We start from the raw sequence: 14,077 nt of genomic DNA, 5'->3' as shown, positions 1-14,077 counted from the left end.
ATGAGCATACTCTTTCTCTCTCAAAATAAATAAACATTAAAAAAAGAAAAGAAAAGAAAAGAAAAGAAAACCTCTCAGAGAGAAAATGTTTAATGCCTCATTTTCACAGATTCTAAGAAAAGCTTTTTTTCGCATTTTACATCTCTAAAATCAGAATGTACTTTACAGTAGATACTGTATCAAGGTTTACTTGGTAGGGTTTTTCCCTCCATGATAGATTAAATAATGACTTACTTATAATAAATGTTATTTTTGGATATAAACTACAACTTAAAGTAAGCTTTTCAATATTGCTATGTCAGAAGTTTTGAACAATTACAAATCCTGGGGACAATGGGATCACACCCTGTGTGTCATTTAAGAAAGATTAACTACATTCTTAGAAACCAGGTTTGTTCTCTGAGAAGTAGTTGTAGCGATGTTCTTATAACGATACCAGTAATTTATATAGGCTTTTGTAGCTATAAATAAATTTATACACATAATTTTATTTTATTTCATTTAAGTCCCTCAACAATCTTTTATACTGCATATTACAATGCTTTCTATGATGATGTCCTAACCATAGATTTAGTATGTATAGTCACTCAACTCAGTTAAAAGATAATGATTTAGTCACATTCACTCTTTTGAAAAGTTGCAGAGTTGAAACTCTAATACTCTCAGCTTCATAGTTTAGCATGTTAGTGTTATTGTTTCCCTTGGGCATAGCATTCTTACTCTCAGTACTCTCTCTCAACCTCTTAACATACTTAAGTATAATTTTCCTTCTTCCCTCCTTCTGTTCAGTCATTTGCCCACCAACACTTTTTTGAGCACCTATATTATATGCCAAGCACATAAGATTCATAGAGATCACAATTTCAAGAAAATATTAATGGAATGTGAATTCTATTACACTCTCTTGTAGGAACATAATTCTGGTATGAATTTATCAGAGTAAAAACATTCCTCCCTTTCGTCACTGACAGATAATGCAAAATTATAATTTGGGATCATTTCACAATTTTTGAAACACTCAGTGTAGGCTTGGACCCTCAGTTATCTGCTATGTGGCAGTTTTGATATATATCCAGTAAACTTGAATGTGATTAGAATCATCTAACTATATTCAGAGCTGTCTTATAAGAGGTGCTGAAGCTTATTCATAAATACAAGTTAGCATTTTAATTTCCAACATATTTGAACATATTTCAAAATGAACAAAAAGCTCATCCCACTGATGTTTTTCTCCCTGAAAAATAAGTTTACGGGTTCCCTGAGAAGCATATTAACATATTCAGATGAAACCTGGGTAAATAAACTATTTGGGGGTTTACAGTTTAGATATTATAATGGAAAAAAATGGAATTTTGTGCAGGATGGTCAGCAAATGATAAAACCTATTATAAATGAAATTTATAGTTTTTTTTCTTCCGATATATCAGTTATCTCTAATGTAGAATTATGACTTTAGATTGCTGATTCTTTGAGAAAAGCACTGCAAATCAATGCTTCAAAATAAATTATGATTAGAAATGAGATTTATTCATTTTATTTGACTTAAGCATGGGTCACATCCATAAGAGACAAAAGTTGTCCATGTAATGGTATATAGCATTTTGTTAAATTTCTCTGCTAAGAAAAAATGGTATAGAAAATTCTGGAATGGTATACATACCAAATTTAAACTGAACAAAAAATGGCTCCAAGGGTAATTTCACGTGACCCAGCCATTTCTTCATCTTACTTTGTCTCATCTGTACTTCAGAGTCAAGACTACTTGCTTCTGTTAAGTTACACAAAATACAGCACCTCTTCTTTTTTCATACCCAAATAATTATACAAAGTCCCACTCTTCAGAAACATTCTTAGTGATGCAACAGAATTGGAGATACCAATTTACACTGTGTTGAATGATCTTAAAAACACATATATTGAGTAATTGCTTCATAAACACACAAGTTAAGCTGAAGGAAATAAATGTTTTTCTGTTTGACTATTAAGGGTGATAATAGTAAAAACAAAAGTGGATCTAAATTTTGTCTTTCTTTGAACATATCTTAAACTTGTTAAAAGTTAAGCTTAGAATGAAGTATGGCCATAGGGAATGTATCTGTGAGAAGATGCTGACAGATGAGTTAGAAACATAGCCTTTTAGAGTTAAATGCTATGAGGATCAAAATGTATCCAAGTATCAAATTATAGTGTATTAAGAAAAGGGCAAGTAGGAATCTGAGGAAGTGAGTTCCAGGCTGTATGTGAAATAGTGAAATACTGGAAATTTTAATCTGACTTTACAGATCTATTTAAAGAGCCATCATTTCAACTATTCATCTTTAGCTATCTGTACACTTAGGACATTTGATGTAGTCCCCTGCTATCAATACAATTTATGTCAATCATTCTCCAGTGTGTACCTCAGACTGACCTTTCCACTGAGGCAAACTCAAGCTATCCAGGTACCCACTTAATTCCTCCAGTTGGTGTGTGAAACAGACATCTCAAACTAAATATGCACATTTTCAATCTTTTAATCCCCTTTCCCCAATATTCCTTCCCCAGTCTGCTCTATCTCCAGAAAGGGCACCACCGTTTCCATTTTTGAGGTGAAAAACCTAGAAGTTATCTTTAATTTGCTTTTTTCTCACCCCTAAAACCCAAGCCATAAGAAAGACTGTTCTGATTACACTCAAAATATATCATGTACCCATTCCTTTTCCTCCATCTCCACCGCTACCATCGTATCCTCCTGTACGACTCCAACAGCCTCCCGGTGACCCTCTGCTTTCACTCTTGAAGCCCATTCTTTACTCAGAAGCCACAGTGATGTCTGTGAATACACATCAGATCATCTTGCTCTCCTGCTGAAAATGCCTTCCATACTTTTTCACTGGACTAGAATCAAATCCAACACATTTGTCATGGTCTATAGGGCTCCATATAATCTGGCCCATGCTTACCTATTTGACTTACCGATTACCTTTACCACTTAACTGGCTATGTTGTAGCCACAATGTTTTACCGGATTTAAATATTCCAGTATTATTGCTTTTGCACTACTATGTCATCTGCCTACAACATATTGTTCCAAACAGTTTCCTGTGGCTGAAACTTCACCCATCCAAGGCCCCACTCTTGTGTCTCCTTCAGCAAGGGCTCTGACTTCTACACCGATTTTCCAAACACTGCTTCCCACCCATGAGTCTCTATCACATTATCACTTTGCTTTATTTCTTTGTAGCATTTCTCAGTGTTAAAAGATTAGGCTCATTTACTTGTTTCCTGCTTACTATTGCCTCCTTTAATAGAAGCTAAGTGCCACGGAAGCAGAAGCCTTGTGGTCCTTTCTTGAGAACACATGTCAGTCACATCATATGTGCTCAAAATATTTTTTTGAATAAATGAATGAGGGCTGTGCCGGGAGTACTATAGAAACCTTAAGGAAGTGGGAATTAGAGCTGTTGAGAATTGAAAAGTCTGTCTCATATTCATACTATCAGCATGGGCAGTTGGGTTAGAGAAGGATGAATTCCTGTGGAGTGTAATTGAGTTTGTCTACACGCTGGTAGGACATGGACAGGATGCGGGGCTGACATATGGTAGCACTTGGACCAAATCATATTAAGTCTGTGCTTTGTATGTCTAGAAAATTAAATAATGATTCCGATTTTGAGTGCTCTTCTAGTATATTTGTACTTTCCCACTCACTACACTACCTACTATTATTGCCTTACATACTATTGCTGTACCTGGTAGTATATACATTATTTGCTTGGCCCCTTAAGGCAGTTGAGTTTTTTACACCTGGACTAGATGATTTCTAAAATCTCCTTCTTCTCTTAGCTTTAGAGAAATAGAAACCAATTAATCAGCAATCATCCATCCCCTGCCACCCTTCTTAAGCAGAAAGAGCAGTAGGAGAAGAGGGAGAAGTAAGGACAAAGCAATATTCAGTGTTTTCTCTCAAAAATATACTCGGAAAATAAATAAAATGTTAAAAAAATTGATAGGTATTAAAAATATACAGTCTATAAGGAATAAAGACTCACTGAATTCTTATATAAAAGTGACAACCAAATTGTTGTTCATATGTTTCAGTCAGGTAGTTTAATGTCTTATCCATCTACTTATAATCTAGAATGAAAGTATTGAAAAATTGTGATTTTGGAATTATAGAATTATATGAATATGAAGGAATCTGCTTATAAGCCACCTGTGACTCATGAAATGTTACAGAAGATCACACACATGGAAATTAATTGGATTCTTGCTTATAAATATTAAAACATTTTTTTAAAATGTTTATTTATTTTTGAGAGAGAGAGAGAGAGAGAGAGCAGGAGTGGGGGAGAGGCAGAGAGAGAGGGAGACACAAAATCTGAAGCAGGCTCCAGGCTCTGAGCTGTAGAACTTGTGAACCCTGAGATCGTGACCTGAGCCAAAGTAAGATGCTTAACTGACTGAGCCACTGGGAGCACCAACTTATAAATATTTTTTAAACCTATAAAAAAAGTTATTTAGGCAGAGCTTAAAACAAAATATTTCTCCATATTTTGTTATATTTGCATGTAGCAAGCGTCTCAAGTAGGAAACAAATGAACTAAAACTCCTTTTCCCATTTACTATGGCCTTCATTCTAGTATGAATTTGGTATCTAACCTTCATTGATTTCACTTATTTGAGACAGTGCACATTTAGTTTCTAAACTTAAATTTTTCAATAAGTGCTGAATTTTAGGTTGGAAACATTTTAAAAGTAGTATTGGCATGTGTGAAAAAACAAAACAAAACAGGCTTTCTGATCATAGAATGGCAGTTTTTGTTACCATCTGGGAAATCCTCATTAAAACTGTTACATGAAATGTCCTGCAGAAGTGTGTTTTGTCAGCCTTTTGTTTCTATGCCTTTCTCCATCCCCCACCCCCCAAAAAACCCAACAAAACACTCCTTATTGAACCTGGTCCTGAAAGGGTACATTCAAGCAATTAAACTGGCTGGGGGCTTAAACTCTAACAACCTTCAGGGTTGTTATTTTAAGGAATATGTTATAAGTCTGCAGATTTATTTTCATTAGTGGTCACCATGCTGTGGCCATCAATTTCTTCTTTCTTCTTTCATACTCTACCCACTTATATCTTGCTGAGAATCAACTTTTTGTGGCTATAAGTAGGATCTTCTCCTTCAATAGATTTTTTGTTTGATAGACCTTTTTTGTTTTGTGATTTGGCAAGAAACACATAGCAAAACTTTAGTTTCATGATATTGCTTGCAAGTTTACGAACATTTTGCTATAGAAGTATACACAAATCAAATGTATAGAAAGTTAGTAACAGAATAAATTAAAAAGTATATAGTCTAATCCATGAAGATAAATTATAGGAGTTTTTTGTTCACAGATAAAGCTCCATGTCTGAAATCATTTGCAATAAAAAATTACAAATTGCAAAATAAAGGGGCACCTGGGTGGTTCAGTCGGTTAAGCATCCGACTTCGACTCAGGTCATGATCTCACAGCTCGTGAGTTTGAGCCCTGCATCGGGCTCTGTGCTGACAGCTCAGGGCCTGGAGCCTGCTTCAGATTCTGTGTCTCCCTCTCTCTCTTTCCCTCCCCTGCTCATGCTCTATCTCCATAAAATTAATTAAAATTAATTAATTAAACATAAGTAAACCTTAAAAAAATTTTAAGTTTAAAAAAAAACACATCATAAAATAAAGTTTATATCCTTACATATTTTTCTACTAAAGTTGGAGACATATTATAGGGTTAAACAAGATTTGCCAAAAGTCTTTGCCAAGATTATAAGGCAAACTCAATACTAGGTGTTGCGCATTAAAGCCTGTTGTTCCTATGTGTGTTTGTGTGTATGTGTATGTATATTTTTAAGTTTATTTATTTATTGAGAGAGAGAGAGAAAGCCGGGATGGGGCAGACAGACAGGGAGAGAGAGAATCCCAAGCAGGCTCTGGGCTGTCAGCACAGGGTCCGACACTGGGCTCAATCCCAAGAACCATGAGACTGTGACCTGAGCTGAAATCAAAGTCAGACGCTAAACCGACTCAGCCACCCAGGCACTCCTACTTATGTATTTTTAATTTACTATAAAATGCATACTTAAGTCTTCTACATACAAAAAATTATATTGAGTGTCACATTTGACCCAGCTAGTAGTAGTGTAATTAAAAATTTATTTTTCATCTCTATTACTTCTTCTACCTAATACTAAATTAAACCAATAAAAAACAGACTTCCAGTTACATTTTATGTGCAATTTATATCAAAAATGCACAGGAGTGGAGCCTAGTAGATGCCACAAGTCATAAGACTAGTATAGTTCACTCAATTTTTACTAATGCCATATAAGAAAATGAAAAGAAAGGAAAAGAAAAGAAAGAAAGTTACAGGGAAGGGATATTAATTACACTTTAAGCTAAGTGATAGCTCATAACACCTGTTTGTAGGTACCTAAACAATCAGCTTCTTAAGAACTAGAACCCATGACTAAACTGGATTATTTGAAAATGCTCAGTTAATTACATGCAGAGTGTAAAACTTTAATTTTGAATACGAAAACAAGCAAACAAAACAGACTGTGCGATAAAGTGCTTTTAAAATAAAGTTAAGTAAAACGTCAAGGAAATGCATTGCAGGATTAGAGATATGCTGCCTACACAGATTTATAGGCATGATAAGTGATGGAGAGGAGGAAGAACATGTACATTCCTAAGAAGGTCATATTATGTGGGTATATTACAGGAATATTATCTTGAATGTTGTTTAAAAATACTTTTGATTTCATTAATTCTTGTCTTTATATCACACAGATTCTTAATCAACAATACACATCCACTATAGAGGAGAAATATTAGCTTCTCTAAACATTAGTTAACTGTCTTTCCCAAGTGAAATGTGTACTGACCTGTCCCCCTTGAAGAAATAGGTTTTCCCAACGTCTTCCCACCAAATGGCTGAATCAATTCCATGCGGGGGAGTTCCACTCCCAAGAGTAATCAAGTCATGAGGATAGCCGGGTTGTAGGGTTGTATCCTTAAACACCCAATATTTGTTACCTGTATGAAATAAGTGCAAATGCAGAATACAATCATTTAATGTCAGAAATTAGACTATATCTATTAACACAATGCATTTAAAATCATTTTACATGAAATCCATAAAATAACTAAGTAATAGTCACTTTTGGCACTTCGATGTTATTGTTGAAAGATTGTCTTCAAAAGTGGATAAAATGAGTAACTATGTAATAATGGAATCAGAATCTGTGAATTAACTCAAGAAACACAAAATATCTACAACTTGCCATAATACAACAATTCTGAATCAAGAATCAGGAGTTTTCCTCTAGGAATTGGAGGCTCTATTTTTTCTATGAGGTTAAATCATTCCTGTGTTTTGTGCATTCTGTGTATCCTCAGATTGCTTTACTGAGTATAACCTGTACTCCATTGAAACACATCCTCCAGGCTGCTCTTTTCCTATTATTATAAACATTCACAAGGTCCTTTGGTCTTATAAAGTCATTTTCCTTTCACCCTATGTGCTCTATCCCTCTCTTTAAGAGTGGTAGCCTAGGGGAAGAGAATTTTAACCCTAACCTTGTTTGGAATTGCCAGAGCATGGCGATATTAACAAGAAGACAAACTTTAGTCAGTTTTATTGCTGTTTTGAAATTATCTATAGGCAACACACTTCCTCACATCCTATCCCACTGGCCAACTGTGCTTACCACTCCCCTCTTTGGTACTGCCTCTCAAGAAGTCTACAAACATTCCTCATTCCACTGAAAGTTGACTTAATACCAACTTTCCCCTGAGAATTTTTGCTCTGGAGTCGCCGATGCTTTCCAAGGAAATCATTCTCCACCCCTACCTATTGACACAGTTGCCCACTTAAAGTACTTTTCTCTCTAAGCTGCTAGAAACATTTTTTTTTTTTTTTTTTTTTTTGGTGGTCGGGGGTACTTTTTTCTTAAGCTGCTCCTTTGTGTTTTTGTTTTTTATTAATGTTTATTTGTGAGAGAAGAGAGAAAGAGAGAGAGAGAGAGAGAGAGAGAGAGAGAGAGAGCGCTGGCAGGGGAGGGGCAGAGAGAGGGAAGAAGACAGAGAATTCCAAGCAGGCTCTATGCTGTCAGCACAGAGCCCATTGCAGGGCTCCAACTCATGAACTGTGAGATCATGACCTGAGCTGAAATAGTCGCTTAACTGACTGAACCCAAACGCCCCTCCTTTCTGTTTTACTTTTCCTCTCAGTTCTTTTTATTATTATTATTATTATTAATATTATTATTATTATTTTAATTTTGAGAAAGAGAAAGAGAGAGGGTGCACAAGTGGGGGAGGAACAGAGAGACAGGGAGAGAAAGAATTTCAAGCAGGCTCTGTACTGATAATGCAGAGCTCAAGTCGGGGCTCAAACCTATGAACTGTGAGATCATGACCTGAGCTGAAACCAAGAGTTGAATGCTTACGCGACTGAGTCACCCAGGCGCCCCTTCTTCCCAGTTCTTAAATGTTGACATTTCCTAAGCCTTTTTTTTTTCTGCCCTCTTCTCTTATTCTAAATTCTAAATCGGAAGTAGGGGCCGGGAGTGATGATCCCACACTTAAATACTTTCAAGGGCGAGCTTACAACTAGAGTGGATGAGGTATCCAAATACTGAGACTCATCCATAAAAGTCAGCAAATATACATTGCCCTAAAATTCTATCTACCTCCCACACCAACATAGGATACACTGACAAAGTATCCTATGCTCCTTCTAATAGATGTAAGACCTACTTGTTACAATATTTCAATACTACCCCTAGATGAGGACTATGATAACCTGAACACAACACAAAGCAAAAGCAAAACAAAACAAAAAAATAACCCCCCCGACAAACAAACAAACAAACAAACAAACAAAAACATGTCTTCAGGCTAGATTCAGTTAGGTGTCTTTAGTTTGAAACTAGGAGTAATCTTCAAAAAAATTTTTTTTTAATGTTTAATTTTGAGACAGAGTGTGAGTGGGGGAAGGGCAGAGAGAGAGGGAGACACAGAATCTGAAGCACGCTCCAGGCTCTGAACTGTCATCAGCACAGAGCCCAGCGTGGGGCTCGAACTCACTGACTGCAAGATGCTCACTGACCTGAGGCGAAGTCAGATGCTTAACCAACTGAGCCACCCAGACGCCCCAGTAGGAGTAATCTTATTTACTCCAAGAGCTTCTACTGCCATTTGCGATCATATGTAAAAAACAACATTTATTGAGTACCTTCAGTGTCCCAATTATCATGTTAAGTACTAAGGGTACTAAAGAGAAGAAGACAGACCTGGTCACTATCCTAATCATCCTGCATTCTACTGGATTAGGCAGATGAAACCAAAGATACAAAAATATAATTGTAGTAGTTGAAAACTACTGAATGCTACGAAGGAAATACATCAGGGGGTGAGAAAAAAGAAATCCTAAGGGGAAACTCCTTCAAGTAAAGCAATCAGGAAAGCTTCTCTGAAGAAACAACACTTAAACCAAAATTTAAAGAAAGAGAAGATGGTATCTATGCAAAGAATGTCAAGAATAGTATTCCAAGCAAAGGAGTTTGGTATGATTAAAAATGAACAGATCAGCGGAGTGTACTGAACAAAAAGAGAGTGGTACTGAAAATGTATGTGGTGGGTTTTAGTCTTATTTTGAGCGCACTGAAACCATCAAAGAGTGAATGAATGGAGGGATATGATCCGTTTTGTATTTTCAAAAGATGACTTTTTTTTGCCTTTTGTGAAAAATAGATTCTAAGGCAAAGAATGGAAATGAGAAGACCCGCTAATGCTCTTTTGCAAGAATTAATTAGTTGAATCTTTCATCAAAACTTACTTTAGTGCACTTACTAGGCACTATTTTAGGCACTAGAGATGCAGCACTGAATAACAAGGGCACCACCTCTGCTTTATGGAGCTTAGATTCTACCCAATGGGTATGGGAAAACTGAACTTAGACAAGCAAACAAAGGTAATTTCAGAGAGAAAAGTACTATAAGAAAAATATGCCTTAATGTAAAAGTGATGGGATGGGAAGAATTGCTTGTATCAGACACGGGAAAGATCCCTTTATTCAAATGAGGCTGATTTGTAACTTACATAATTCAAAAAAGCCAACTCAGTGAAGATGGTTTGATGGGGTGGAAACACCAAGGACAAATGCCTTAATGGGAAGAACCTTGTTAGAGAGCTAGGATACAATGTTGTTGGAATGTATGGGAAGGGTAGAGGTAAGGATCATGTGGCCTTTATCAAATTTTGAACTTCATTCTAAAGTGAAATAGGAAGGCACTAAATAGTTAAATTAAAAAATTCTTTGCTAGTAGCCTATAATCAGGTGACAGCAATACTGATGGAAAGGAGAAAATGGACTTATGACGCATTTTGGAGATGGAATTGATAGGCATTGCTGTTCGGTTGGCTGTGGGGAATTAAAAAACAGATAGGATCAAGGATAATCCTCAAATTCTGACTTTTGTAAGCAAGAGAAGAATTGTGATATAAAATAAGCCAAAGAAGACTGTGGTGGATGGGCTACAGGGGGCTCAAATGAAGAGTTTGAGATGTCAGTGAGATATTGAAATGAAGTCAAGGAAGCAACTGGATATGTGAGTTTGAAGATAACAATTTGTAAAGTCACAAGCATAAATATGGTGTTTACTAATTTAGGATTTATGTATATATATATACATATATATATATACATATATATATATATATATATATATATATATATATGTATATATATATATATATAGAGAGAGAGAGAGAGAGAAGAATATATATAAAATAATATATAGAGAATATATAGAGGAAAGGTGAAGAGGAACCAGAATTGGGCTTCTAGAAATCTATGTCCCTCAAAGAGGAGGCAAATGCAAAGGAGGCAGACGAGGCAGGGAGGAAGACTAAAGTAAAAGAAAACCTTAGAAGTCAAAAAAGAGAGTGGCCATCAATGGCTATCTGTAATCCTAACAGCTCTTGAAAGCCAAATGGTATATATAGGTATCTACTGGGATTTTCTATAAAGTTGACCCACAAGTTCAAATTTGAACTCATCAAAGGACCTTTCTTCTTGTTTCAACTATTTGGGTGGATGACACACTAATTATTCTGTATGTAGTAATGCAGTAAACATCTGCAGGCTTCCTGTTTATTGTTTTTCATATCTGATGGATCATAATATTTAGCTAATTTGATTACTAAACTCTTCCTTGATCCTGTCCCTTGCAGTCCATTCATATTGTCACTGGTACTAGGTAAGCTTTTCAGTTATCCCTTCTAAAGGTGATTGTCTTGCTCCCATGCTGTGAAGTAGGTCTCATTATATTCCATATCTCCCCCATACATTACCATCCAAGCCTAGAGCCAGTCAAAATTCTGTAGGGTTATGGATTATAGGTTAGGCAGATGGGCAGGGATGAGCAGACCCATCTGTTCTTCTTTCTTGGGAACATGACCCAGGGAATATTGAGAGACATTCCCATTCAGTAGAGGGAATTGACTATTCATTATATGGTCTGAGGCTTGAGAAGCCATGATGACCATAGGCAAGCAGACATTATGAGGATGTATAAATTGAGTAACCAAAGACGTGAATTGAAACAGAAAACAGAATGGAATAGATGCAAAGAGCAAAAGTACACATAGGAGAGAGATCAGGAGGCCTATGAGAGAGATGGCAAGTGTAACTGCTCTTGAGTGAATTACTGTCACACATCCCACATCCACCCTAAACTCAATTAATCCTGTTGGGTTATTTTTTCTTTTAACTGAGTAAGATTATTCAGTATAAATTTCGGCCATGCAAACACCGCACCAGGTATCTGATGTGCTTAAGCTCAAGTCTGTTAGCCAAAGTCCTGGGTTTTAGCCAGTGCACCATTCTGTCTTCCATCCATGTGCCTTGAGAGCGACATTTTAATGTTCTAACTTGCATCATTTCAATAACTTTCTTTTTTAAAAATAAATGTTTATTTTTATTTTTGAGAGAGAAAGCATGAGCAGGGGAGGGGCAGAGAGAGAGGGGGCAGAGATCTGAAGCAGGCTTCATGCTGACAGCAATGAGCCCGATGTGGGGCTCAAAACCATGAACCATGAGATCATGACCTGAGCAGAAGTCAGACACTCAATGGACTGAGCCACCCAGGACCCCAATAAGTTTTTTTTGTCTCCTTGACTCCAGTCTCACTTTTATCTGTCTTCCACAAGGTCATTAAAAGGATCTCTCTAAAATGCATACCTGATTTTATCTCTCTTTTTGTTTAAACTTTTCAGTGGTTTGTCATTGCATTCAGCATAAAACCCAAATTCATCTATGACATTTCAGGGTTCTTCTCAATATAAATCTCTTATTTCATCTACATTCCATTTATTTCCGTTTCTGGAAAATGGGTACGACTCTTTCAAAACTTCACTTAACATCATTTCTCTGGAAAGCAGTTCCTATCTGAGTAAGGTGGGCCTCTCACATTGCCAGAGTACCCAGGCTTCTTCTTTATCATATTACTTAGTGCACTTTTAGTACATATAATTTAGTGCATTAATGGATCACAAGCCTGCCACCTGCTCTAGGCTGTGAACAACTTGATGTGGACAAACACTGTAACTGGCACTTCCTGCAGTACCTTATGTATAATGGTTGAAAATTAGTAGGTGCTTAATAAGTGGTTATTAATTCAAAGACCCATGTTTAGTATACACAAATAACCAAAGATAAGATGAAAACAAAACCAAAAAGTCTACATAAATTACATTGTGGGCCTGGTCTTGAATCTTGTTAGTAGAGCAGAAAAAAATGAGTTTTATAACCACTACAGAAGTCTAAGAAAATAAAAAGGCATGTCCCCGTATTATGTTGAAGGTTATTTAATTAATTATATTTAACTCTGTGTTGGGAAATACTATCATAAAAATGTACCCCTATCCTGAGCCATTGTTTAATTTGAATATTTTGTAAAGAAAAAAACACATCCCAAGGGCCCAGATCACTTCCTGGCCACAATCAGTGAGATGGAAAATCCAGACAGCTGTTTCTCAGCTTGCTATATATTTTAGTCATATCTATGTGTCATTTAAAATAGAAAGTCTTGAAACAATACAATGAAAATAAAGTCCTGCTCTGTGTGCTGCCTATACCTCAGTGACTATTACGTTCTTTCCTGTCGTCTCAGTTTTAATTAGGACAGGATAATACAGTTCCAATGCCTCCCATGCTAGCTATTTAGAGTAAACCTGTTATCAGCTATACTCAATTGGTTATCTGTTCTTTTAAGCAGAAACATTCTAGCATGCTTTAGAATACTTCCGTTTGTAGTTCCTTATCTCTATCCTATCCATGAAAATTTCTTCATACTCTTTCCAGGCTTTGTAGTGATATCGAGAGGCTCATAGATACCCAGGATGCCCTGGTGCATGTAGCATGAAAGAATGTTTACAGAAGCCTAATTTATGTTTTCCAGGGTGTCTCAGAAGGCAATAATGTGTGAAAAAAGAATAACAGTTACAGTCTTCCAGGAAATTCTTGTTATTAAAGTAAAACAACTCTTAAAAAATGTGTTTCAGAAGTACTTGCCTATACTAGTGGTCAAGAGTTTTCAGTCAATAAAAAGGAGAAACAATGAGCCTTTCACTTTTAATAATCAAGGCCTTTGTATAGAAGATTTCAATTAACTGCTCCTCCCCCCCTCCGTTTGGAACATAGCAGGGGATTTTTTTTAATGCACTTATAGTCCCTTCAAAAAACAAAACAAAACAAAACAGAAAACTCATCAGCAAATATTTGCTATAAGGTTACATTATGAGATCCCAGCAGTTAAACACAAAAAATGTTAAAAATAACACCTTGCCTGCTGAATATCTGTGGTTTAGAATTCAAGAAAATAACTCAACAATGATTATGAGTTATACATTTAATTCTCCAGGTGTTAATTAAGGAAATACAATTATACAATGCTTTTTGTATCTTGATGAGGTAAGATTTTCACACAACAACATTGAAGTAATTTTGTTTCTCTTTTTAAGAGTTTTGATTAAGTATGTGAGATTCATATTCAATT

General features: G+C 36.0%; 1 protein-coding gene across 1 annotated transcript in view; it reads right to left on the bottom strand.

Moving 5' to 3' along the window:
* MMP16 (matrix metallopeptidase 16) overlaps positions 1 to 14,077 on the bottom strand; it is a 290,123-nt gene that overhangs the window by 16,743 nt on the left and 259,303 nt on the right. Inside the window, exon 8 of the mRNA XM_049633175.1 lies at positions 6,899 to 7,049. Within this exon, the coding sequence (XP_049489132.1) occupies positions 6,899 to 7,049 (151 nt within the window). The remainder of the gene's footprint in view (positions 1 to 6,898; positions 7,050 to 14,077) is intronic.

Source organism: Panthera uncia, chromosome F2 (genome assembly GCF_023721935.1).
Source record: "Panthera uncia isolate 11264 chromosome F2, Puncia_PCG_1.0, whole genome shotgun sequence".
Lineage (NCBI taxonomy): Eukaryota > Metazoa > Chordata > Mammalia > Carnivora > Felidae > Panthera > Panthera uncia.
Note: the sequence above shows the minus strand (reverse complement) of the source record. Positions and strands in the feature narration are given on the sequence as shown.